The sequence below is a fragment of the Mesitornis unicolor genome, unplaced genomic scaffold, assembly GCF_000695765.1.
Source record: "Mesitornis unicolor isolate BGI_N332 unplaced genomic scaffold, ASM69576v1 scaffold41363, whole genome shotgun sequence".
NCBI classification, from domain to species: domain Eukaryota; kingdom Metazoa; phylum Chordata; class Aves; order Mesitornithiformes; family Mesitornithidae; genus Mesitornis; species Mesitornis unicolor.
This window is the reverse complement of record NW_010173415.1, coordinates 9,154-30,275: the sequence shown is the minus strand read 5'-3', so window position 1 is coordinate 30,275 and position 21,122 is coordinate 9,154. Positions and strand designations below refer to the sequence as shown.

Genomic DNA, 21,122 nt, shown 5'->3' with positions numbered 1-21,122 from the left:
TCTGACTCTCGTCAGTCATGGGCTCCCATGTCCTTGAGACGACAGTGCCTGCTTTGTGGGTACCTCAGACTGCAAGACCTGGGCAAAACGACCTGTGCTTTCTTGTCCTGTACTCTTAACAGCACTGATCCTTACGGTAGACGAACTCCTGACTTCATTTATGGTGCCCCTTTCAGAAAAGGGCATATACGGAATCTCCAGCAGTACCCAGGCTTGTGTATAGAGGCCTGATTGTGCTGGGATTTCCCTTGTAGGTTTTCAGACTGAGATTGCAGTGCTGGGGGAAGTGAGCTCTCCTGTGTTCTGTGACCGTGTGAGCTGTCGTGCTGATAAATAATCCTGTGTCTTACTTCTCACAGGGCTTCCAAAGCAGCTGAGTCCAGGACCTTAAGGAATGTCACGCAGTGGGTGCTGAACTAACCGGCACTGAAAGGAACAGAAAAACATGGCAGTCCATATTTGAAATAATCAAACACGTGGACTCTCGCTGATAAGAAACCATGTCCAAAAAAGGGCGTAGCAAGGGCGAGAAGCCCGAGGCGCTGATTGTTGCCCTACAGGCTGCCAATGAGGACCTCAGGACCAAGCTAACAGACATTCAAATCGAGCTGCATCAGGAGAAATCTAAGGTGAGCGAGGATTGAGTTTTAAATAGCAGTGTCTGCACTGAAGGGAACACGTGGAAAAAATAGCATCACAGAAATCAACAGATGCAACACAGCTCTTCCCTGCAGCACTGGTCTGATTCTTTCCCCACGTACATTTTCTTACTGTGGATCTTCTGTTGCTTCTGTGAAAAAGGCTTCTTTTTATTGAGGTACAAGATTAAAAAGCCTCTGGCCCTGGGCGTTATCCAAGTGTAAAATACTGGCTGTGGTTTTACTGTTTTACTCTGTACGTACCCTGCCCGCGTTCTGTTAAAATCCTTGCAGGCAGCATCAGCTTTCCCACAGGTGACGCTGAAGTGGCTTTGCAAAGAAGTTCAGTTCTTGCTCTCTGCAGCATTGATCCTCTTCACTTAGAGATGCTTGAGAGGTGATAAAGTGGCAAGCACAGTATGCCTGTGTTTTATAGTCAGAGTACAGCTTCTGTGCAATAAACCCTGACATGGTAAGTGCTGAGTTCCCTGGACATGGGTGAGATTAAGGCCGTCTTCAGGTTCAGGAGTGTGTTCTTTATGAGCAGTGAAGGTAGCAAGTGTCTGTTTAAGCACTTCATCAGCATTCACCAGGGGTGGACTGGAGGCAGTGCTGACTGCAGCCGGGCATCCCCCACCTGCAGGCTGGTGGCAGCCGCATTTTCAAAGGCCGATGCCCAGTGAAATTCTGTTTTTCCAAGTGGAATATAATTGAAGTCCATCAGCCTGGCTCTTTGATTCGTTTGCAGATAAGCGTGTTTCCTGGGCAAATAAACCCAGAATGACCTGCCTCTAGCTTCCAGACCACTTCTGAATAACCACAAATCCTTCAGCCTCCAAGAGGCCTTTTTCATAATTTCATTATTTTAGGGACAGATGTTCATGCCAATATGTTAAGGTTAATCATACTGTTAATCTCAGACAACTATTAGCCAGTATGGTGGAAGTTGGTTTGCATAATTTAGGAGAAGCTAAACGACAGCAAGAATGGCCGGTTCTGTATTATCTGATGTCCTGAGAATCTCCCTTCACCTACCAGTGAGATTTGTAGCCATTAATTTGAAACCTTTTAAAACAGACAAGATTTGCCAGCTGCAACAAAGCGGATGTCATCACTCTTTCAAACTCATTCGGCGTCCTCTTATTTCATAGATGGTCGATGACAGTCTTGGAAAGCAAAAGTGATTTGGTTTTTTAAATGTGTTTTGAATGCCAAACTGGCCAGTTGCCCACAGATGGAGCTTTGAGGAAGTGTTCATCCCACAAAAGGGCCAAACAAATAGGATCTTTGGGCATTTTCCATCACTCTGCCAGTGAATCCAAGGAGGACAGAAACCTCTGGGCCGTTGTGGTGGTTATTGAACAGGTCTCTCTGCCGTTATGTCAGATGTAATAATCTTTTTCCCCCAAGGCCTCATTCACTTTCCCTTTCTTCCCATCAGAATGGTACATCCACAAGTCAGCCTGACGCGTGGTGGCGTTTCAGTTTAATAAACCAGGCAGCCTGGAGCTCAGCTGGGTTGTACCCAGCCCTGGCTGGCTCTGCATCGCACCATTGCGGATACCCAAACCACTCTGGTGAAAGTTTAGGTGTGTCTTTCCGCGCTGTGCCAGAACGGAGCACTGACGATAGCTGCACCTGGTTTTGCAGTGTGTTCCACTCCTTTTTTACTAAACAGGAGGAGATTTGTTACAAGAAAGAAAGAACAGATTTACCGGGTTTGCTTTGAAGTGAAACCACTCCTCACCCGTTGCTTTCCTTTGGTGTAGGTTCACACAGGTTTCTGTGGTCGAATTGCTCGGGGTTATGAAGTTGCACCTAGAGATATGTTAGTGTAAGTGTACAGAGAACTGGTGGGTTACTCTGTAACTTTGATTCCAAAGCTGTGGACAAAGAACTTCAAAAACTGTTGTGAATGAAGGGTAGAAAAGGACTTATCTTGAGTAAAGCCACCTGTACCTTTAGCATCATAACCAGTGAAGCATGCTTTTCTGTCCATATGTGCCTAAGAAGTGACTGCAAATGCCCATTAAATCTCTACGTATGGTAGGAACAGCTGTAAAAGATGAAATGTTTCTGGACTTTCAGACTTGCACCTTACCTCTTACAGAGGCAAACACTTCTGTCGTGTCTGATTGACTGCCCATGGCCACAAAAGTTGTAGGAACCTTGCCATTGCTGAGCCCTTCATTTTTCTGGTGAATTTGACTGATGTGCTAAGAAGTTGTTAGACAAATGCGTGTGTATACAGGGAGTCTTATTTCCTAAGGAAATACTGAAAGTACGTGTAGTGTCACTGCACAAGACAAGGCAGCTGGAGTAGACAGGGTTGTTCTGGCTGGAGTAAAGAGACTGTAAAAGCAGTGTGAATGCTCCAGGAGTTGCCCATGTTTTGAGGAGTGGAGGCTCATCCAGGGTCTGCAGCAGGGTCTTCCTCGGGTTCATGTGGCTGCGTGTCTGGGTGGGCTTGTTTTGATGCATTATGTTGGTAGCTGGTGACTCTTGCTTTACCTCGATGTAGGTTGCTAAACTTGAAAGAGAGAAGACTCAAGAAACGAAGCGTATCCGCGAGGTGGAGCAGCGCAAGCAGACGGTGCAGATCACAGAGCTGAAAGCCAAACTCCATGAGGAGAAAATGAAGGAGCTGCAGGCTGTGAGAGAGAACCTCATCAAACAGCACGAGCAGGAGATGACGCGGATGGTGAAGGTCCGGGACAGCGAAATCCAGCGCCTCAAGTCAGCGCTGTGCGCGCTGCGGGACGGGAGCAGTGATAAAGTAAGGACAGCGCTGACTATTGAGGCTCGTGAAGAGGCCAGAAAACAGTTCGACTCGGAGCGCCTTAAGCTTCTGCAAGAAATTACTGAACTAAAGTCTGCCAAAAAGCAGGTAGATGAGGCCCTTAACAATATGATCCAAGCCGATAAGATCAAAGCGGGGGATCTTCGCAGTGAGCATCAGTCCCACCAGGAAGCCATTTCCAAGATCAAATGGGAGAGTGAAAGGGATATTCGCCGCCTGGTCAGTAACCAAAACAGTTCCTGTGTTCTCTTATGCTGTACTGGGTTTACCTCTTGTGCCTCTCAGTTTGTTGTGAATAACAGAACTGTGCAATGCACCTCATTTTGTGAACGTAGTACAAACTTCTTACTGTCGTTTCTCAGCAGTAATAGATCATGGTGAGTTGGCTGGAGCAACCAGTGGAATGGTGGCCAGCACCTTAAAGTAAGAGGATGCCTGGTCTGGTCCATAGGATTTGGCTTGAGGAGATGCTAATACACGTGCAGTGCGAAGCATTAGAGCGCTTGCATCTGCACTTGTGGCTTCTCCAGCCCTTGTGATGGTATCCTAAATGCATAACCCATGGCAGGAGGGGAGATATCTTGGTTTGGTCTTGGCATAGCTTTCAGTAGTTACTGGGGAAAATGAACAGAACGAAGACTACATCAGCCATGGTGCAAGTTGCCGTATTTCCCTGTCACCTGGGGAGCTGGACCCGCTTTCAGTGGTGGGAAGTTTGGTTGGGAAACTGGAATTCGAGATCTGACAGTTAAGTAAAAGAAATGGTATTTTAAAGTGTCAAGAATTTTTCTTTCCTCTTTCCCAATTCAAAGTCTGTGTACTAGAGGTATATTCTTGTGTTGCCAAAATACTCAATAATATGATATAGGTTAGTGGTAGATTCTTTGTATCTGCCTTCTGAATTTTGACCCTTGTTACTTTGATCCCCATTTGCAGTTCTGTGTAGCCATGAGGAAAACTTGGCAGATTAATAACATGGCAGTCAGCTTTAAGAAATACTGGGTCTGCACAGATCTTCTGTGAGTGAGGCTCAGACCGTGACCTCTACTGTCACAGCTGATGTAGCTCCACTTACACGAGCAGGAGCTTTTTTGGGTCTCCCAGAGTTTGCAGATATTTTTCACTGGTATAAATAACTGACCGAAATGCGGTGTGAAAGCCTGGACTCTGCATCCAGTTAACACATCGCACCGTGCTCAGTTCTGGGCTTCGCGCGGTGTCAGGCTGGTGAATCTGCTACTGTGCCACAGTTACGGCTGGAACCACGAGGAGTACTGCTTTACAAGCCTGGTGCAGTATGATGTAGCAGATTTAAGTGGTGAGCACTGCTATTAAATAAATCATGTATCGCTAGGGTGGAGAAGGCTGAAATGCTGTTGCCTTTACGCAGTAATACCGTTGTTCTTGTGTTTCATTCAGATGGACGAGATCAAGGCTAAGGACAGGATCATCTTTTCCTTGGAGAAAGAGCTGGAGACGCAGACGGGCTATGTGCAGAAGCTGCAGCTGCAGAAGGAAGCTCTGGACGAGCAGCTCTTCCTGGTGAAGGAGGCAGAGTGCAACATGAGCAGTCCCAAGAGAGAGATCCCGGGAAGGGCCGGAGATGGCTCGGAGCACTGCAGCAGCCCTGTACGCAGGTTTTACTGGCCCCTGCAAAACACACGTGGCCGCGTTTCCCTTGCTCAAATGTTTTCTCAGGCCTCGGGAAGACATTCCCACTCCTACTCACTACAAAGACATTGTGTCCATAGGTTCTTCAGGGGGAATGCTAGTGGGACAGAGCTTTGTAAGGCTGTAAGAACATGAACATGACCACCTGGATAGCATGCGTCCTCAAAACCAGACAGAATTGGGAATATGGGCAGGGAGAGGACTGGTGGGGGAAATCTGGGCGGCTCTTGGGAGATTCTCCTCTTTCTCGGTCATATTCTAGATTTCCCTAGATTTTCACCTGGCATAGTGGCTCAGCAAGTAGAAGCAATGTATAGGATCAGGCAATAAAAATTAGAATCTTTTAGCTTTTTGCTTTTTCTCCCCCATCATTAAAAAATACTGACATCGGTTTATTTTTTTAAACAGCTGAAAGCTTTCAATTAAAGTACCCCCCAAAGCAGATACTTTCTTTAAAAAATTTACTTTTTCAAGTAAATAAATGTTCAATACTGTAAAAATCCATTAATACACTTTGTTGGTGGTGACAGCTGAAGTTGACCGGTGTGTGGTTTTGAGTATTCTTTTCCCAAGCATGGATTTTGAACAGAATCGGTGACTGTATGGTGTTGTCGCCAACGCACAGGACTTGCGCAGGAACCAGAAGAGGATAGCAGAGCTGAATGCCACAATCCGGAAGCTGGAGGACAGGAACACGTTGCTGGTTGACGAACGAAACGAACTGGTGTGTGAGCTTTGCGCTGTCAGACGCAGGAGGTCAGGAGCCCAGGGAAAGGCAAAGAGAGGAGGATCCAGGGCTGACAGCTAGGGATGGATGTGCCCTTTCCATCCATTGGGCTGGTCACTCAGGAGGCTGAGGATGATTTTTAATTACCTAGAATTAAACAGTAATTGCATTGAAATTATGCGAGTACAAAATCACAATGAAGGTTGAGGCAGAGAGGCTGTGGGTTACTGTATGAATGCTTGTGTTCCCTCCTTGGCCTTTTGAGCATACAGCAGTGTGTGGTGAGACTTACCGTGTAAATGAAGTGATGTTTGTAATACAGTATTTGACCAGGTTGAAAATAGTTAAGTATGGGATCTAGGGAGAACGGACAACGGTGAATGGATCCCTTTGCCTGATCAGGTGGTGATACCTGATTTGAAGTGGGTGTCTTGCAGATAAATCACAGGTCATTTTGAACTTGTGTAGCAGCTTTGCGGTTTCCTGAATGTGTGTTGGGTTGCTTCATGTCTATGTCTGAGTTTTCCCATAGATAAAGCCATCTTTTGGAAACAGATATGCAGAAATATGCTTTGAGATTTATACATAAAGTAAGTTACAGAAGCTGTAAGCATCGGCTCCATTAGATCACTTTGTCTTGCATTTTACTGGGGCAGTAGTCCAACAGGGCAGTAACAAAAATATTTCTAATAGAAGAGGGAGAAAAAATACCTGTTATTTGTCTTATTTACCATTATTAATTGCTATTATCAATCCAGTTAAAGCGTGTCCGAGAAGCTGAGAAACAATGTAAACCTCTTCTGGAAAAGAACAAGTGCCTCACGAAGAGAAACGATGAACTTATGCAGTCTTTGCAGCGCATGGAAGACAAATTCAAAGCAGTCACTAAAGAAAATATAGAAATGGTTGGTACTGAAGAGCAAAATGAGGATTGATTACTGTATGACCTATGTCTGTTATGGTGGCCACATCTGCATACTGTATGCACGTATATACATAGAGAAAATGTGTTGTATATAGTGTGTCATGCTATTGATAAGATATAGCCATGCTTAGGTCTGTATAAAATAGACTTGCATACTATAACGTTGTATATTATGCATACATATGCAATGTATTTAGGTGAATGCATAATCATTCTTTAATACTAACCCAAAATTTAGAGTATTAAGTTTAAATTATTTTAAGAAACAAAAAGAAAAAAATGGTTGTATCATTGAGTCATATCCCACTGTGCTGTTTTGCACCTGGAGCTCAAGAAGGAAGCTCATAAGAGCGCTGTGTTCATCCAGCACGATGTGCATCTTTGGACGTGCGTGTTCTTGTTAGAGCTGATGATGGCAAAGTAAAATTCTCATCTGCCACTGAGCACATACAGTCTTTCTGTAAAAGGTATGCATGGTAGATGGATACGGGAAAGGGAGAGTGGTGGTGGTAGAAATTTGGCTGGGGTTATACATTTCACGTATCAGGGCTGTCCGAAGCAGGGTCAGAGCAGTTATGTCTGTATACCGTTCTGTGGAAGACCATTAAGGGCTGCTGTAGAGCCTATGTTGCCACACAAGAAGTACATAGATAAAGCTTTGTTCTTCTGGTTGAAAAGCTCAGCCTTGCTGTGCTGCTTTTATTGTGAAGAAGTGCTGATGGGTATGAATAAAGGTATAAAAATGGAGTAGCTGAAGCATATTTAAAGGGCTGTACAGCTTAAGTGAAAGATAATGTCTGATTTTTACCTGAAAGCTGGTCTTTTTGTCCTGTAATCGCTGGATCTTACTTTATCTGTTTCTTCTTCCTACCACAGAGAGAAAAAATGACATCACATCCTCCTCTAAAGAAATTAAGATCTCTCAATGACCTGGATCAGGCTAATGAGGAGCAAGAAACTGAATTCTTAAAGCTTCAGGTCATAGAACAGCAGAACATAATTGACGAGTTAACAAGGGTATGTCCAGGAAATCAGGAATCATTCTTATGTACAGTTCACCACTGATAGTATTTCTTCTTATAACTAGAGGTTGGAGGGTAAACATCTTATCTTACTTTTAACACCTGCAGTTTTGTAGGTGTAGGTGTGTATGGGTGCAGTTCATCTGAATTCCTAGTGGGCCATCAGCCCTTACAACTCAAAAGTGTAGCTCCTGTGTGTGAATTGAGCGCTAGAAATGAATGCAGACTAAGAACCGTGCAGCTTGGGAAGATACCTGCATGTTCACAAGGCAGGGCTGTGCCATGCTGTTTTACCATTATAACTAAGCTACCATTGAAAAGTTTCCTCAACAAGGGGCAGGCACACAGTGCGATATCATGTGCTGGAAAAGCGTGTGCTGTAGATGGAGGTTCATTAGTTCCTCTGTCATTTAATACTGACAATCGCTTTTTCAGCTGACTTTGTATTATGATGTTGAGGGGAAGGAGAAAGAGGCTCCAAAACTGTTGGGGGGCTGTTGCCCTTCTGAGACATCCCTGCTAGGAGTGATGCGATCAGCACTGCCATCAATGACTTGGAGACAGAGGCAGCAGGAAGGCAGACAGAAAAGCCCAAACCAGTCCCCTGCAACAGCCTTCCAGTGATTTTAGCAGGAAATGCATCGATGCCTATCATTTGACAGCCTGTCAGGGCACAACGAGGGCTTTGTTTGTTCGTAAGAGATCCCATCTTCCCTTTGTCAAGTGATTCTCAGCTGTCACACAGGCAGATTTGGATATGAATCCTCCCTTCCAACTGGAATCAGATGCCTGTTTGAATGTGTGAACAGATTTGGTGGAAGCCCAGTGATTTATTTCCTCTGTAGATGTGGCATTCTACAGCTGCAAACAAGAGAAGGGAGCGTAACTTTTTAATCGTATTTTCCAGGACCGGGAGAAACTCATTCGTCGCAGAAAGCATAAAAGGAGCTCAAAGCCAATTAAGGTAAGAGGAAAATTTGGGTTTAGCTTATAAAAATACTAGTAGGCTCTGTAGGACAATGTAATTTAGCAATCTGATTAGGGAGCTTTGTGGATTATAACAATCTGCTTTAGTGATAGGGTTTATAAGCATCTTAGTTGCTTTTGGAGAGCTTTTAAAGGTCACTTTGAAATGTTGTTAAGGGTGCATAGCTGTTTTATTTTCAGCAAAATGGGTCTTCCCCCTCCCCTCTCTGAAACAGCAATAATCTTTCTTCCACCTGGTTTCTATAAATATTGGTCTCAGGGTCTGTTATGCTGAAAAGTATTCACATTTCCAGAGACCTTCCCATCTATCTTCTGCTGTCAGTTTTTCACAGCACATATGGGTGGAAACAGATTCTTTGTGCATCTTTATTCTTCAAGTGGAAGTTTCTGCCTGAGGAGTTGAGTGTCGTTCTCTCCTGCTCAGTTCCTTTGGCTGCCCCTTGTATTACCCTGAATTGGGTCAAGTCCAAAGCTTGTATAATTTACGACAGTTTCAGAGCTGAGTAATCAGTAGTGGTTAAGATAGCTCCTTTATCAGCTAGACGTGAAGAATGACTTTGCAGCAGCCCTGTTGCTTTCCCGCACACAGAGAATTTCAGACCAGTAAATCCTAGATGTGTCATGTTGTTTTCATCAGTCAAATTTATTTCTAAGCCAGATATTATAACATGGGAGAATATGGCTATTGTCTTCACTTGGAAAAAATGATGATAATAGATGCAAAAGGCTATTGGCATCATTGGTACCTGTTTTTTGTGAGATTCAAATTCCAGGTTGTAACCTGTCAGCAGAAGTGAAAGATTTCGCCAAGCAGAAGTGCATCTTAAATGATTGTCAGTCAGTTTATCTGCAGAATTATTCATAAGCCAAGTATTTAAATGCTCTAAACAGTACCCTGAATCCAAGCCTACAGGGTCAAGCATCTGTACCTTTATAGGACATGACTCACACTTTTCCTGTGATATAATTCAGTTACTGAGGTTGGAGATAGTCAGGTGTCAGACGTACAACCAAACGGTGTAGTGTGAGCAATCTCTTACATGTGGCAGTTACTGCAGTACTGGAAAGATGTGTGAGGTGGAAGTTCCTTTGTGCTACTTTCGTATTAGCACAGCTTCCACTCACTCCAACAGCAATATCAGTGAGAGAAGCGCTGAGACATTAAAAACATCAGCAGTATCCGTGAGAGAAGATGGAGGGCTCCCTGTTCTGCACACACTTCCAGCTCTTCATGGTGTCATCTTGGCACACCAGTCCGCACGTTGACGGGTGCCTTCAGAACAGCTTTGGGGTTAACAAATAACTCTGCCTTCCTGCAAGGGCAGAGACTTTAACTTGTTGCTGCTCCCATTACGTTTTCCAAGTCTTAGACTGAGCCAGATCCTCAAGCTCAGAAAAATCAGTCAGCAAACGCATTGTCCACCAGCACAAGAGCTGATCTTCAGTATGGTTCCCTTTGGGTTTGTTGGGAGGTGGTTATTGCAAGGGTAGCCCATTGCTCTTTTTTGATGTCTTGCCTTTAGCAGTGTGATTTTGAACCAGAAATTCATGCTACCTGTTTCTCAGGAGATTCAGAAATTGTGTTTTCCCTTCTTTAGAGACATGTGGTGGATACGGTTTTTGGGTACGATGATGATTCCATGGACTCTGAAACATCCTCTGTGGCCTCGTACAGAACAGACAGAACACCAGCAACCCCCGATGATGATCTGGATGAGGTAAGATCTGGCTCTTTCCATAGGCAAGGACAGGTTTTCAAGAGACTTTGACTTCTAAATCAAGTGGCCAGGCTCTCAAAAACACTTAGGTTTTTATAGTGGGTATTGATTGATAAGTTTTTCATTAGATTTGACCTCCGTTTTGGTTACTGATATACTGAAATGCTGAGAGGTTCTTTCAAAATCTAGTTCATAAAGTCTACACTATGATTTCATTGTTATCTGAGATATTTTTTTCCTCCCCTCTTCAAGAAAATAAACCTATCACATTTCTTTTAGCTTGAAGGCATATAAACGCTGTATAAATTCCACATTATTACTTCATATCGCAGCAAGCTCACCAATAAAGCTATGTGAATCAAGATCTGTACACAAACTATTGTGGTTAACAAATCACACTTGCATTCTTTGCTGTGGCAGAGCTCTGCCGGCTGGTGCCTAGACTTGTCCCTTCTTATCCTCCAGGGTTTAGCAGCAGAAGAATCAGAGCTGCGGTTTCGACAGCTGACAAAGGAGTACCAGGCCCTGCAGCGGGCGTATGCACTGCTGCAGGAGCAGACAGGAGGCATCATAGATGCTGAAAGAGAAGCCAAGGTCAGTGTTTGTTTGAGGGCAGAAGCCTCTTGTTGCCATTGGGACATTCAAACCCCTCAGTGACATACATGGGAATGGAGTTACCTGCGACATCCGTACAACTGAGGAATGTCTTACTCATCTGCTGAGCACATTTAAAGAGAGTGACGGTTAAGAATGGGCACCGTCACTCAGTTTGCAAGAGGCCGTCCGCCACCCAAACCTGAAGCCTGCGGTTGGCCATGCCAAAGCAGACAGTTCTGCAGTTTGGGACAGGGTCGCAGGGCTTTTTTCATCTTTTGCCCAAGTGCAGGGGTTAGGTTTTAAAGGTAAATGGAGACCTATGGGTTTTCACAAAGGCACACATTGCACCAACTTCAGGATTATTCACCTGGATGTTTGTAACAGAGAAGGGCAAATTACAGTCAAATTTGAATGTAATGCAGACTGCAATAAACCTTCCAAGGCTGAAAGTGTTGACCCTCTATTAAAATCATAGAATCATTCAGGCTGGACAGGACCTCAGGCAGTCTGCGGCCCAAACTGCTGCTCAGGGCAGTGCCAGCTGAGATCGCACCAGGCTGCTCATGGCGTTGTTGAGCCAGCTCTTGAAGACGCCACAGGCAGTGAGAGCTGCTGCTCTCCACAAGCACTTTTCTTCAGTTCAGGGACTGTCCCGTACTCTAGGGTCTACAAGCAAAAGGGGTGGCACAAAACATCACTGAGCCAGAGTCTTTGTAACAGTTACTCAGTGGAAGCAGGAGCACAAGCCCACATTGTGTTTGGTTCCTTTTGATACCAGTTGCATTGCTGGTTTTGTTACTATTTAATGCTCTTTCTGACTTCAACAGGCTCAGGAGCAGCTCCAAGCTGAAGTACAGAGATATAAAGCGAAAATAGAAGATCTAGAGAAAACTTTGGCACAGAAAGGGCAGGTAAGCACTTCTTGAGTGTTTTCTTTTCCTATTTCGGATCTTACCTGCTCGGCTTACAAAATACCCAGCACAATTTTGGTATAGACTTCCATGGGATGTAATGTCACTGCTCAGTAAACAGGCAGAAGCCTCACTACAGGTTGATAGACTTGTTCTCCTGTAACTGATAGTTCTTTCCTGTGGGATTTTAAAGCCTGAATATTGTGGCTTAAATTTTCAGTAAAAGTGCCCAGCCTCATGGAGTTTGATTATTCTGTAATAGCACTGCTTCATCCAACAGGACTCGCACTGGGTGGAGGACAAACAGCTTTTCATTAAGAGGAACCAAGAGCTTTTAGACAAGGTATGTTCCCGAGTTCTGTGTGCTCACCCTTAAGGGTAACCTGGATCCTACAATACACTTTTTGGAGATGCAGTCTGGTGGTTATCGGTGTGGTGTAAAGAAAGAACAGTGCAAATTAATATGGACAGGATAACAGACAGAAAGACAGTTTGTCCACAGTTTAAGTCTCTGCTGTTGGCGGAACTGCTCGCGTGAAGGTGCTGTGCAGTTCACACAAGCTTGCGTGGGGTGGGATGGCTGCTTCAGTCACTGCCTCCACAAAGACCTCCCTGCACGCCATCCGTGCTTCAGGCACTGCACACCGGGAATCTCTGGTCTGGCCCAGGCTCTCCTCCAAGGCGGATGCAGCTGTTTCTGTGTCATTCCTGAAGATGTTGATCCACCCTGTTCCCAGAGTCCTACAGCAATGATGTCTCCACACCACATGCAGAGTAATAGTGAACCTGACACCTCTGTGGAGGTGACTTCCCCACTGATATTCACTAGGGTTGGATTCTTTTAGGAAAACCTCCACCATTTTATGATGTTTAGGGAGTTGACGAGCAGAAGTTCACCTGTAAACTAAAGACTCACTGAGGTAAAGCAGCAAGTAGTGAACCATCCCTAGAGTCTGGATTTTGCACTGCCTATGCTACCTCAACTGCTAGTCACCAAATAGTGTTTCTTGTAGCAGTCACGCAGATCCTGAATTTACATATTTCTATTAGATAGAGAAACTGGAAGCAGAAAACAACCGACTGCAACAGGAGCTGCAGGACGCCCGAGACCAGAACGAGCTGCTGGAGTTCCGCAACCTTGAGCTGGAGGTGAGGGATGAGCTCATTACGGTAGAGCTGGTAGCTAATTAAACTCATGCACTTGCACTGCACATCAGCTTTGATCAAGTGTTTACACCAGCATTGCAGTGATATGACAGTAACAAATCAGGCCCAGCGTTTCTCACTGTGAGCTGAAGTGTGTCAGCTCAGGAAACAGCAGGCTCCATACTTGACTGGTTCACTTCTCTCGAGCTGGGTGCCTGGTGTGCATAGATAAGCTTGGCTGATGAACGTCAGCATGGCTCTTGGTTACCACACCTTGCAGATACAGCTTTTCTAGCACTTGGGAGCAGTCTGTTGTCAGCACACTTTGTTCTTGTTGCTGGCCTGGAGTCTGCTAAAACCAGCGTGGCCAGAGGACTGGGTCGGACCTCGATCTCCCTCTTCCCAGACTGCCCCTACTTAGAGATTCTTGTTACGAGCACCAACCGACAAAATCTTGAATCAGTGCTGTGACAGATTTGTCCCTTATTTATAGAACTTTCCCACAGAAACAGCTGTGTTTCCATATGACACAGATCAAGTGAATTACAGGTTCATAAATGTAAAATGTGTTTGAAAGTGAAGTTTGATCTTCATCAAACATACAAGAACATACAACATACCAGGATGAACGAAAATATATCTGATTATCCTACAAGTCTTAAGTCAAATAACTGTTTCTAAAGGGAGTATTTACAACAACATATAGTTGTTCAGCAGTTCATTAAGCAAATCACTTGGGTCTTAGCCATGTGACAGCCTTTCCACAGACAATTTGCAAATTGATATAATTCATCAAATAAATTATCCTCTGTAAAATAATTAGCTTGGGTTTATCCCACTTGGCACACTGTTTTTCACACTAGGTCTGAATGCTTCTTTCCTTGACTTGTAAAATTAAGAGCTTGGCTTTGTGATACAAACAGTAGCTGTGGCATTTAATGAGTCCTGTGTGCATCTCCTTCGTTCTAATATGTTCTCTGGTGTCTTTTCAATTTATTTTCAGGAAAGAGAGAGACGGTCCCCACCATTTAATCTCCAGATTCACCCGTTCTCAGATGGTGTGAGTGCTCTGCAGATCTACTGCATGAAGGAAGGGGTTAAGGTAGGTCAGTTTTACAAGCAGCACGTCTAAATGCAGGAGGGGTGGGTGCTGTCCATAAAACCCATTACATTCGTCTCTGCTAAAAATGCCACCAACCTTTAAGCATTTAAACTCAGCCTAGTGTAAGAACCTGTGATGACTGACACAAATGAAATGGACTCATAATTTTCGCCATAATGGTGAAACCTGGCTCAAAGGCAACTGAAATCAGTGTGCGATGTACCTCCATGGGATGGAACACAATGGTTGATTTGAGCACAGTTTGTAGGAGGGATGAATATTGCAGCCGTGATTAAATGTGCATGTATTTACCTTATTCTCTCTTTGCAGGATGTCAGCATCCCGGACCTCATAAAGCAGTTGGACATCCTCGGGGATAATGGGGTAAGTTAAAGTGGGAGGTACTTTCCCTTTACAAGCTGCATTTTGTACAGTGGAGTAAGTGAAATCTATGATTATCGTGACTGTTTTCTAAGATACTTGTTAAATTATGTAGTGTCAGAACAGGATTTGTGAGATTTCAGTAGTCAGAAAACTAGTAATGAAGTAGCAGCTTTAACATCAGGTTTAGCAGACTGTTAAGAATGTCCAAAGGCCACTGATAACTTGGACCTGGGCCTGTCTGCACTCCAGTCATTCACAAAAGCAAGTGAATTAGTTTGGCAGTCTGAGCCAACCACATCTTCATCGGGACCAGGATTCCTCTGCAAACTGTTTCATAAATGGGCAAGAATGAATCAAATCCCATGAGCCTTGCTGCCCACTTTGGTCGTCCATGTAAAAGAGAGCGTACTGTATCTCTGGCCAACATTAGATTTTAAGAAGGTGTATAAGAAATGAAAATGTGGGATCATGATTCATGGGGCTGGTGTAAATCAGCATTATCTTTACAAAAGCTTTAATGGAAATTCAGCTTTGTAAAACTAGCATGAAGACAGACAAACGAGTCTAAGTTTAGTTTACATTTCTCATGAGATGCAGTGGAATGGAAACGTAGGCAAAAGCAATGTTCTTTTGAATACGTTAACAGACTCTGAATGTTTCCATGGGAATACGATACCCAGCTCTACAGGGATCCCCTGAAAACTACACTGAGCCTGTAGCCTGGATTATCTTGGTTCATGCAGGAAACTGCTGCAAATTTTCTTCTTCCTTCTCTTTCTCTTCACAGAATTTAAGAAATGAAGAACAAGTGGCCATAATTCAGGCTTCCACTGTGTTGTCCTTGGCAGAAAAGGTAAGTTGTGTGCTTGCCTTTCTTACGTGTTATCTAAGGCCTCCTCTCAATATTGTCAAACTTCCTAGTGTAGGAAGTGATTCCCCAGGTAAGGTAAACTGTGCCAGCACAGTCCCCAACACCTTGCTTAAGCAGTAAAAGTATCAAACTCAGCTGGACTGAGACATGAGGTCAAACCAAGTGCAAATGCAAAAAGAATGTCAAATGAAACTTGCAATTATAAACTGAATGAGCATCAGGCATTGAGCCGTAATTAGTCATAGTGTGGGATTTGTAGTCCTTGTTTTGGAAATTAGAAAGAAAATAAGGGTCAGTTAAAAATTGCTTTCTATGGCTCAAATACAGCATGCTATTTGTCAGCATAACAGCTTCCAAGGATTCTACTCAACAATTCCTCCTCTGCAAAGAAAATTGACATCTGCCCAGCTAAGCCATTTCTGAGGTGCCAGAGCCCCATCGTGAGCCCCCATCCATGGGATGAAATGGGTTTGTGTCCATCCCAGGAAGGGTGCTTTTCCATCTTCCAGGGATTGGGCAATGGAGATACTCTTGCTTCTTTGTCAAGTGCTGCCTGCGGACACTGCGGCCGCCCCTGTCACCAAACAGCCTCAGGATGGGCCCAGACCTAGCAATAGGTTACTGAAAACAGACTAGCGAGGTGCTGTGCACGTCCCACTTGCCACTGTCTGTGTGCCTAGAAAGCACAGCATGTGACAGCTCTCCTTGTCTTCCCTCCAGTGGATCCAGCAGATCGAGGGAGCTGAGGCTGCTCTGCATCAGAAGATGATGGAACTGGAGAGTGATATGGTAAGCAAACCTTCCTTAATACGCATTGTAAGGGTACAACGCCGGGTGCATCACATTTACTTGGTGTGCCAAAAGATAACTAAAATGTCTTTTTCCAATCAAGTATGCAGGCTTTCTCTGATTATTGGTGAACACATAAAAGTGTTGCTAGTCTGGTTCACATGCAACAGCGGAGTGATAGAAATAGTGAAGGACTGAAAACTCTCTCTTTCCATGAGGGTGACTGTTTAAGTACTGAGGGCTCAAAGGTTGCTCGGTGGCTTTCAGAGATGAAATAACCACACTCTGTCTCGTAAGGTGCGCCGTCTAAACATCAGCTGTTGTACCACACTTTACTTAATACCAGTAAGTAATGGTAAATACCAGAAATTAATTAATTATCGCATTGTTTAATTAAATTTTAAGTCCATAAAGATGCTATAGGACCAGTAAAGTTACTGCCTTACCCTATTCTTATCCAAGTTAATGGAAGTAACCTGCAAGATGAACAGGCGTAACTGCAAGAGTTGGATAGCTGTAGTGGTTTGCATCCTGTTCCTATGGTACGTCTGTACTTGAGTCTATTCGGCTTAAGGCAGATGGAGAAGTTAAAGCACAGCAGCTTCGCCCAGATAATGTGAACGTGCCTGTTTAGTTCCTGTTGAGTTTACTGCATTTTCACACTTTGCCCATGATAAGAGAAAGCACAGAAGCAGTTGGCCGTGGTGCCAGAGGAGATACGTTTAGAAAAAATCTCTCAAAGACCCCTAAATCACACTACTGAAACACCAAGCAATATTGCTGAAGTCAACAAAGAGATGATGGATTTAGCTACATGTAGGTCAGATGAATTACCATACAAAAGCAATCCATGGCTGTTTTCCCTTCCTTCTTTAGCCGAGGCAGGTATTAATAAGTCTGCAGTGGAGACCAGACTCCTAGCCGTGCCGGAGTCAGATATCTGTAGTTGATTTAATAAAACTTCCCAAAGTATTTTGAGTAACTAATTCATTTTTCTGTCCAAATGATCCTTCATTGCAGGAGCAGTTTTGCAAAATAAAAGGTTATTTGGAGGAAGAATTAGACTACAGGAAGCAAGCTCTTGACCAAGCATACATGGTATGTACAAAGGGAATTCTGCAGCACATACTGGCCAGCACTGTGACAGGACAGACTCCTGTTGGATCAGGAAGAGAGGTTTTTCCTTTTTTCTTAGTAACTTTTTTCATTTATTTGGTTTTTTCCTCATTTTTCTAATGCGCTACCATGCAATCTGTGCAGCTTTGACACGACTCCTAGCTTTTCATGCCATGGAAAGGCAGATCTCCTGAAGTCTGAAGCTCTTTTGTCAGTTCAAGGCAGATATTGCTCATCAATGTCAGCTTGTCCAGCCGGAGTCAGTGCAGCCAACTGGGGCTCAGTTCTGGAGTCGTGGCCATTTGGCATGTGTCATAGCAGGAGGACAATATGCCACCGAAACCAAGAGTTCCTGCTATAAACACTGCTTATCGAATGCTGATGCATAGGCCTGATAAGGTCATCTTGTTTGGTTTGTCAGGTTAATGCTCATTGATTAGCAGATTAAGAGCGAAGTAGCCTGACAGTGACCTTTGGTCTTTCCTCTTTTTTTTTTTTAGCACAATGGGTCAAAATTTTAGAATTGGTGAAATATCCTTCTTTATACCTACAAAATAGGTATGAAAATTCTATCCCAACTCCTAATCATCTCTGCAACTGCTTAAATTAAAAAGTGAAAGTGAGGGATTGCAGTAAAAAATAATATTAAAATGTCTTAAAAATAAAAGTTCATATCCTTTCGTCAAAACACGGAGCCATTTCATGAGTTCTGTTTTTCACACTTGAGCACAGGGACCACCTCTCATGCAGGTGCCTGAGTCTGCCACAAACCCCCCAGTTCCACTGTGTTTTAAACAATGTTTCATCTCTAATTGGCTTTTGGTATTGCCTCAACCAGAGGATCCAGGAGCTTGAAGCCACCTTGTACAATGCTTTGCAGCAAGAAACGGTGATAAAGTTTGGTGAACTGCTCACTGAAAAGCAGCAGGAAGAGCTGAGGACAGCAGTAGAAAAGCTAAGACGCCAGATGCTGAGGAAAAGCAGAGAATATGATTGCCAGATCCTTCAGGAGAGGATGGAGCTGCTCCAGCAGGCTCATCAGGTAAGGAAAAGGAGCAATGCACGTGTGCATCTACTCAGCTTTGCTGTATAAGAACGTACGCTGAGGCCAAATTTAGGCGAGCCCCAGGTCACGAGGGAACCTGGCATCTAGTGTTTTGGGTTGTTTCATGCTTTGTGCCTTTACTGTGTAAACAAACACAAGTGATAGTAGCTTGTGGAGGGTTGTTCTGGCATATTTTGAGTCTTAAAATTCCAAACCAAAGTTTTCATCCAGAATTCTGTCTGCGTGCATCTAGGTCTGTAATGAAAATGGTCATCCCCAGTGACTGGACGGGGCACGAGAGGAGCTGTACAAATGTTTCTGGCTCGTCTTACACAGGAGAACAATCTGTTTTCCAGACACTCCTGCTCTGTCCCCCAGAAGTGGGCGGCTGTTTCGTTTCACTGCTGAGATGTTGTACTACATTTCACGTTCAGTGACCAGTGTTTGCTGCTGCGCAAGCTGTGAGGTCCCAGAGCAAAATGGCAAAGAGCCACAGCACGCTGATTAATGTGAGAGCTGCACAGTGAAACAAAGCTTGCTCGGATGTTTATGGGAATACGAGAGAAAGCATCTGCCCAGTGGTTAGGATTTCTGGTTCACGGGAAGATTCAGTTTTCAGAGTCCTGCCTGATCCTGAGCTGGAGGCTTCAGACTGGTCGTCCCTTACTTCTCACCAGGCCTTTGCAGTGTGAGGAGCTCCTTGATTTCGGCCGTGGCCACCGCCCTGGTGAGCGCTGCAGTCGTGGCTGCTCTGGGCACTCCTGGCCAGCCGCAGGGCAGACGGGGCTGGGAGAGGCTGAGGCGAGGGAAGGCTGAGGTGGTGTTCAAAGCTGCCCTAAGTCGCCTCATCTCCAGACAAGGAGGAAGACGGCCACAGGGGTTCTGTGGGCTCTGCAGGTGCCTCCAGGTGTCTCCTGGTGTGTCCCTGTCCAGACCTTTATGGCCCTTTTGATCCCTGCTGATTGCTGGCGAGCTGTCTTAGGCTCTGGAGAAAAGATACTGAGATTCAAGGCCTCATTTTTCATGTTTAGTTCTGTTACCTGTTCTGTGGGATCTCTCTTCCCAAGGGGCCAAATAGTTTGACTCGTGACATATTTTTTCTAGAATTACCTAGCTCTGCTAAAAAAATACACCTTGACCACACAAGTTACATGTATCCTGCTCACCACAGAACAAATGTTTGATTGTACTGCATATATTTATCATTTCAGATCTTACAACACTAATCCTCTTTCAACACGTCAGACTGTGGAAAACCTTAATGAATCATGATGTAATTCTAAAGAGTATAACCATGATCTTACATTTTCCATCTGTTTAACACAGGATTAAGATAGAATAGATAATATGAAACAAATCCACTGTTGATATTCATTTCCAGCATTTGGGGATACAGTCACGTATTTGCAGTAGCGTATTTTGAGCGGTTGTACGCACGGTAGAGCTGTGGTCAGGCAGGGTCAGTGGATGGAGTGGAGGCACTACACAAGATTATCCCTGCCAAATAAATGGATCTGTTCATTCTGGGCTTTCGGCACCTGGAACGTTAAGTTACTTGTTCAGCAGAGCAAATGTACTGAGAATTTAGTCTAGATGCTTTCTCTTCTTATTTCAGAGGATCCGCGATTTAGAAGATAAAACTGACATCCAGAAGAGACAAATTAAGGACCTGGAGGAAAAGGTTGGTTCTGTGACACATCTGATCAAAGTAATGACCCAGTTCTCTTGAACTGCATGAACTTTTTGTTGTGCTGAATCAGCTGGGTGTGTTGGTGGTGTTCTGCTATGATTTCGGTTTAGGAAGTAAATGCCCAACACTTGTAATTATGGTGAATGATACTGAACCAAATGATGAAGCCTTTAATTGGCTGTTAAGTGATGTGTTGGTAGAGAGGCAATACTGCAAGACTCGCAAAAATTAATCTCGGAGGATAATGCATTCATGGTTAAAATGAGACATCCAAAAAATCTATTATTAAGCATTTAGTGGTTAGTTTTTGGTATTATATCTGTGTGTGTGTGTGTGTGTGTGTATATGCATATATATGTATTCCTAGGCTATCTCCAGCATGGATTGCAGGCACTGGGTTTTAACACACTTAAAAGTACTACCCATGCTATTTTTGATATATAGCTTTGTGACTTCAGTCAACCCGTGGTGGTTCACAGTGACAGTTATACCTCAGGCTTTCCAGATGGTGCAAATTGTAATTCATCACCAGAATTAATGAGGTCTGTTTTCTAAGCCTGGGAGGTGGTATGGTACTTACAGAAGTAACTAGGGAAATACCATGTTCTCTGAATACATAGTTATTCAAATTGTCCTACAGAGTGCAAAAATAATCCTGACGCTTCCACTGCCATGACCTTTAGTTTTTATGCAATCTTCTTTTTCTTCTGCAGTTTCTGTTTCTGTTCTTGTTCTTCTCTCTTGCCTTTATTCTTTGGCCTTGATGTCAATGTGCCTCTTGGAAAGGTAAGACTGTTTTATTTATTTCCTCAAAGCTGCACTTCTTCCCCAGCGCTGGGGATCTCACCCTTGTGTGTTGCTGTGTGTGTCTGGAGTCAGAGCATTCGGCAGCTGGCTGTCGTTTGTAGTGGTTCGCAGTGGAGGGTCGTCACGCTGCGGGGTCGGCGCAGGGAGTTGCAGTCAGACCAGCACCACCCAACGCT

At 44.2% G+C, this 21,122-nt stretch overlaps 1 protein-coding gene across 2 annotated transcripts; it reads left to right on the top strand.

Moving 5' to 3' along the window:
- Positions 1-500: 500 nt before the first annotated feature.
- Positions 501-20,903, top strand: LOC104537749 (janus kinase and microtubule-interacting protein 2). Of its 2 annotated transcripts, XM_010180724.1 has the most exons (20): positions 501-629; positions 3,160-3,657; positions 4,858-5,067; positions 5,735-5,833; positions 6,595-6,741; positions 7,638-7,778; positions 8,691-8,747; positions 10,369-10,488; positions 10,954-11,082; positions 11,913-11,996; positions 12,277-12,339; positions 13,047-13,145; positions 14,146-14,244; positions 14,575-14,628; positions 15,416-15,481; positions 16,220-16,288; positions 17,309-17,386; positions 18,243-18,446; positions 20,065-20,130; positions 20,853-20,903. In XM_010180724.1, exons 1-20 carry the CDS (start codon positions 501-503, stop codon positions 20,901-20,903), a joined length of 2,463 nt encoding a protein of 820 aa, XP_010179026.1. The 2 variants fall into 2 exon arrangements, with proteins under 2 accessions (XP_010179026.1, XP_010179027.1); XM_010180725.1 differs by lacking the exon at positions 12,277-12,339.
- Positions 20,904-21,122: the final 219 nt, after the last annotated feature.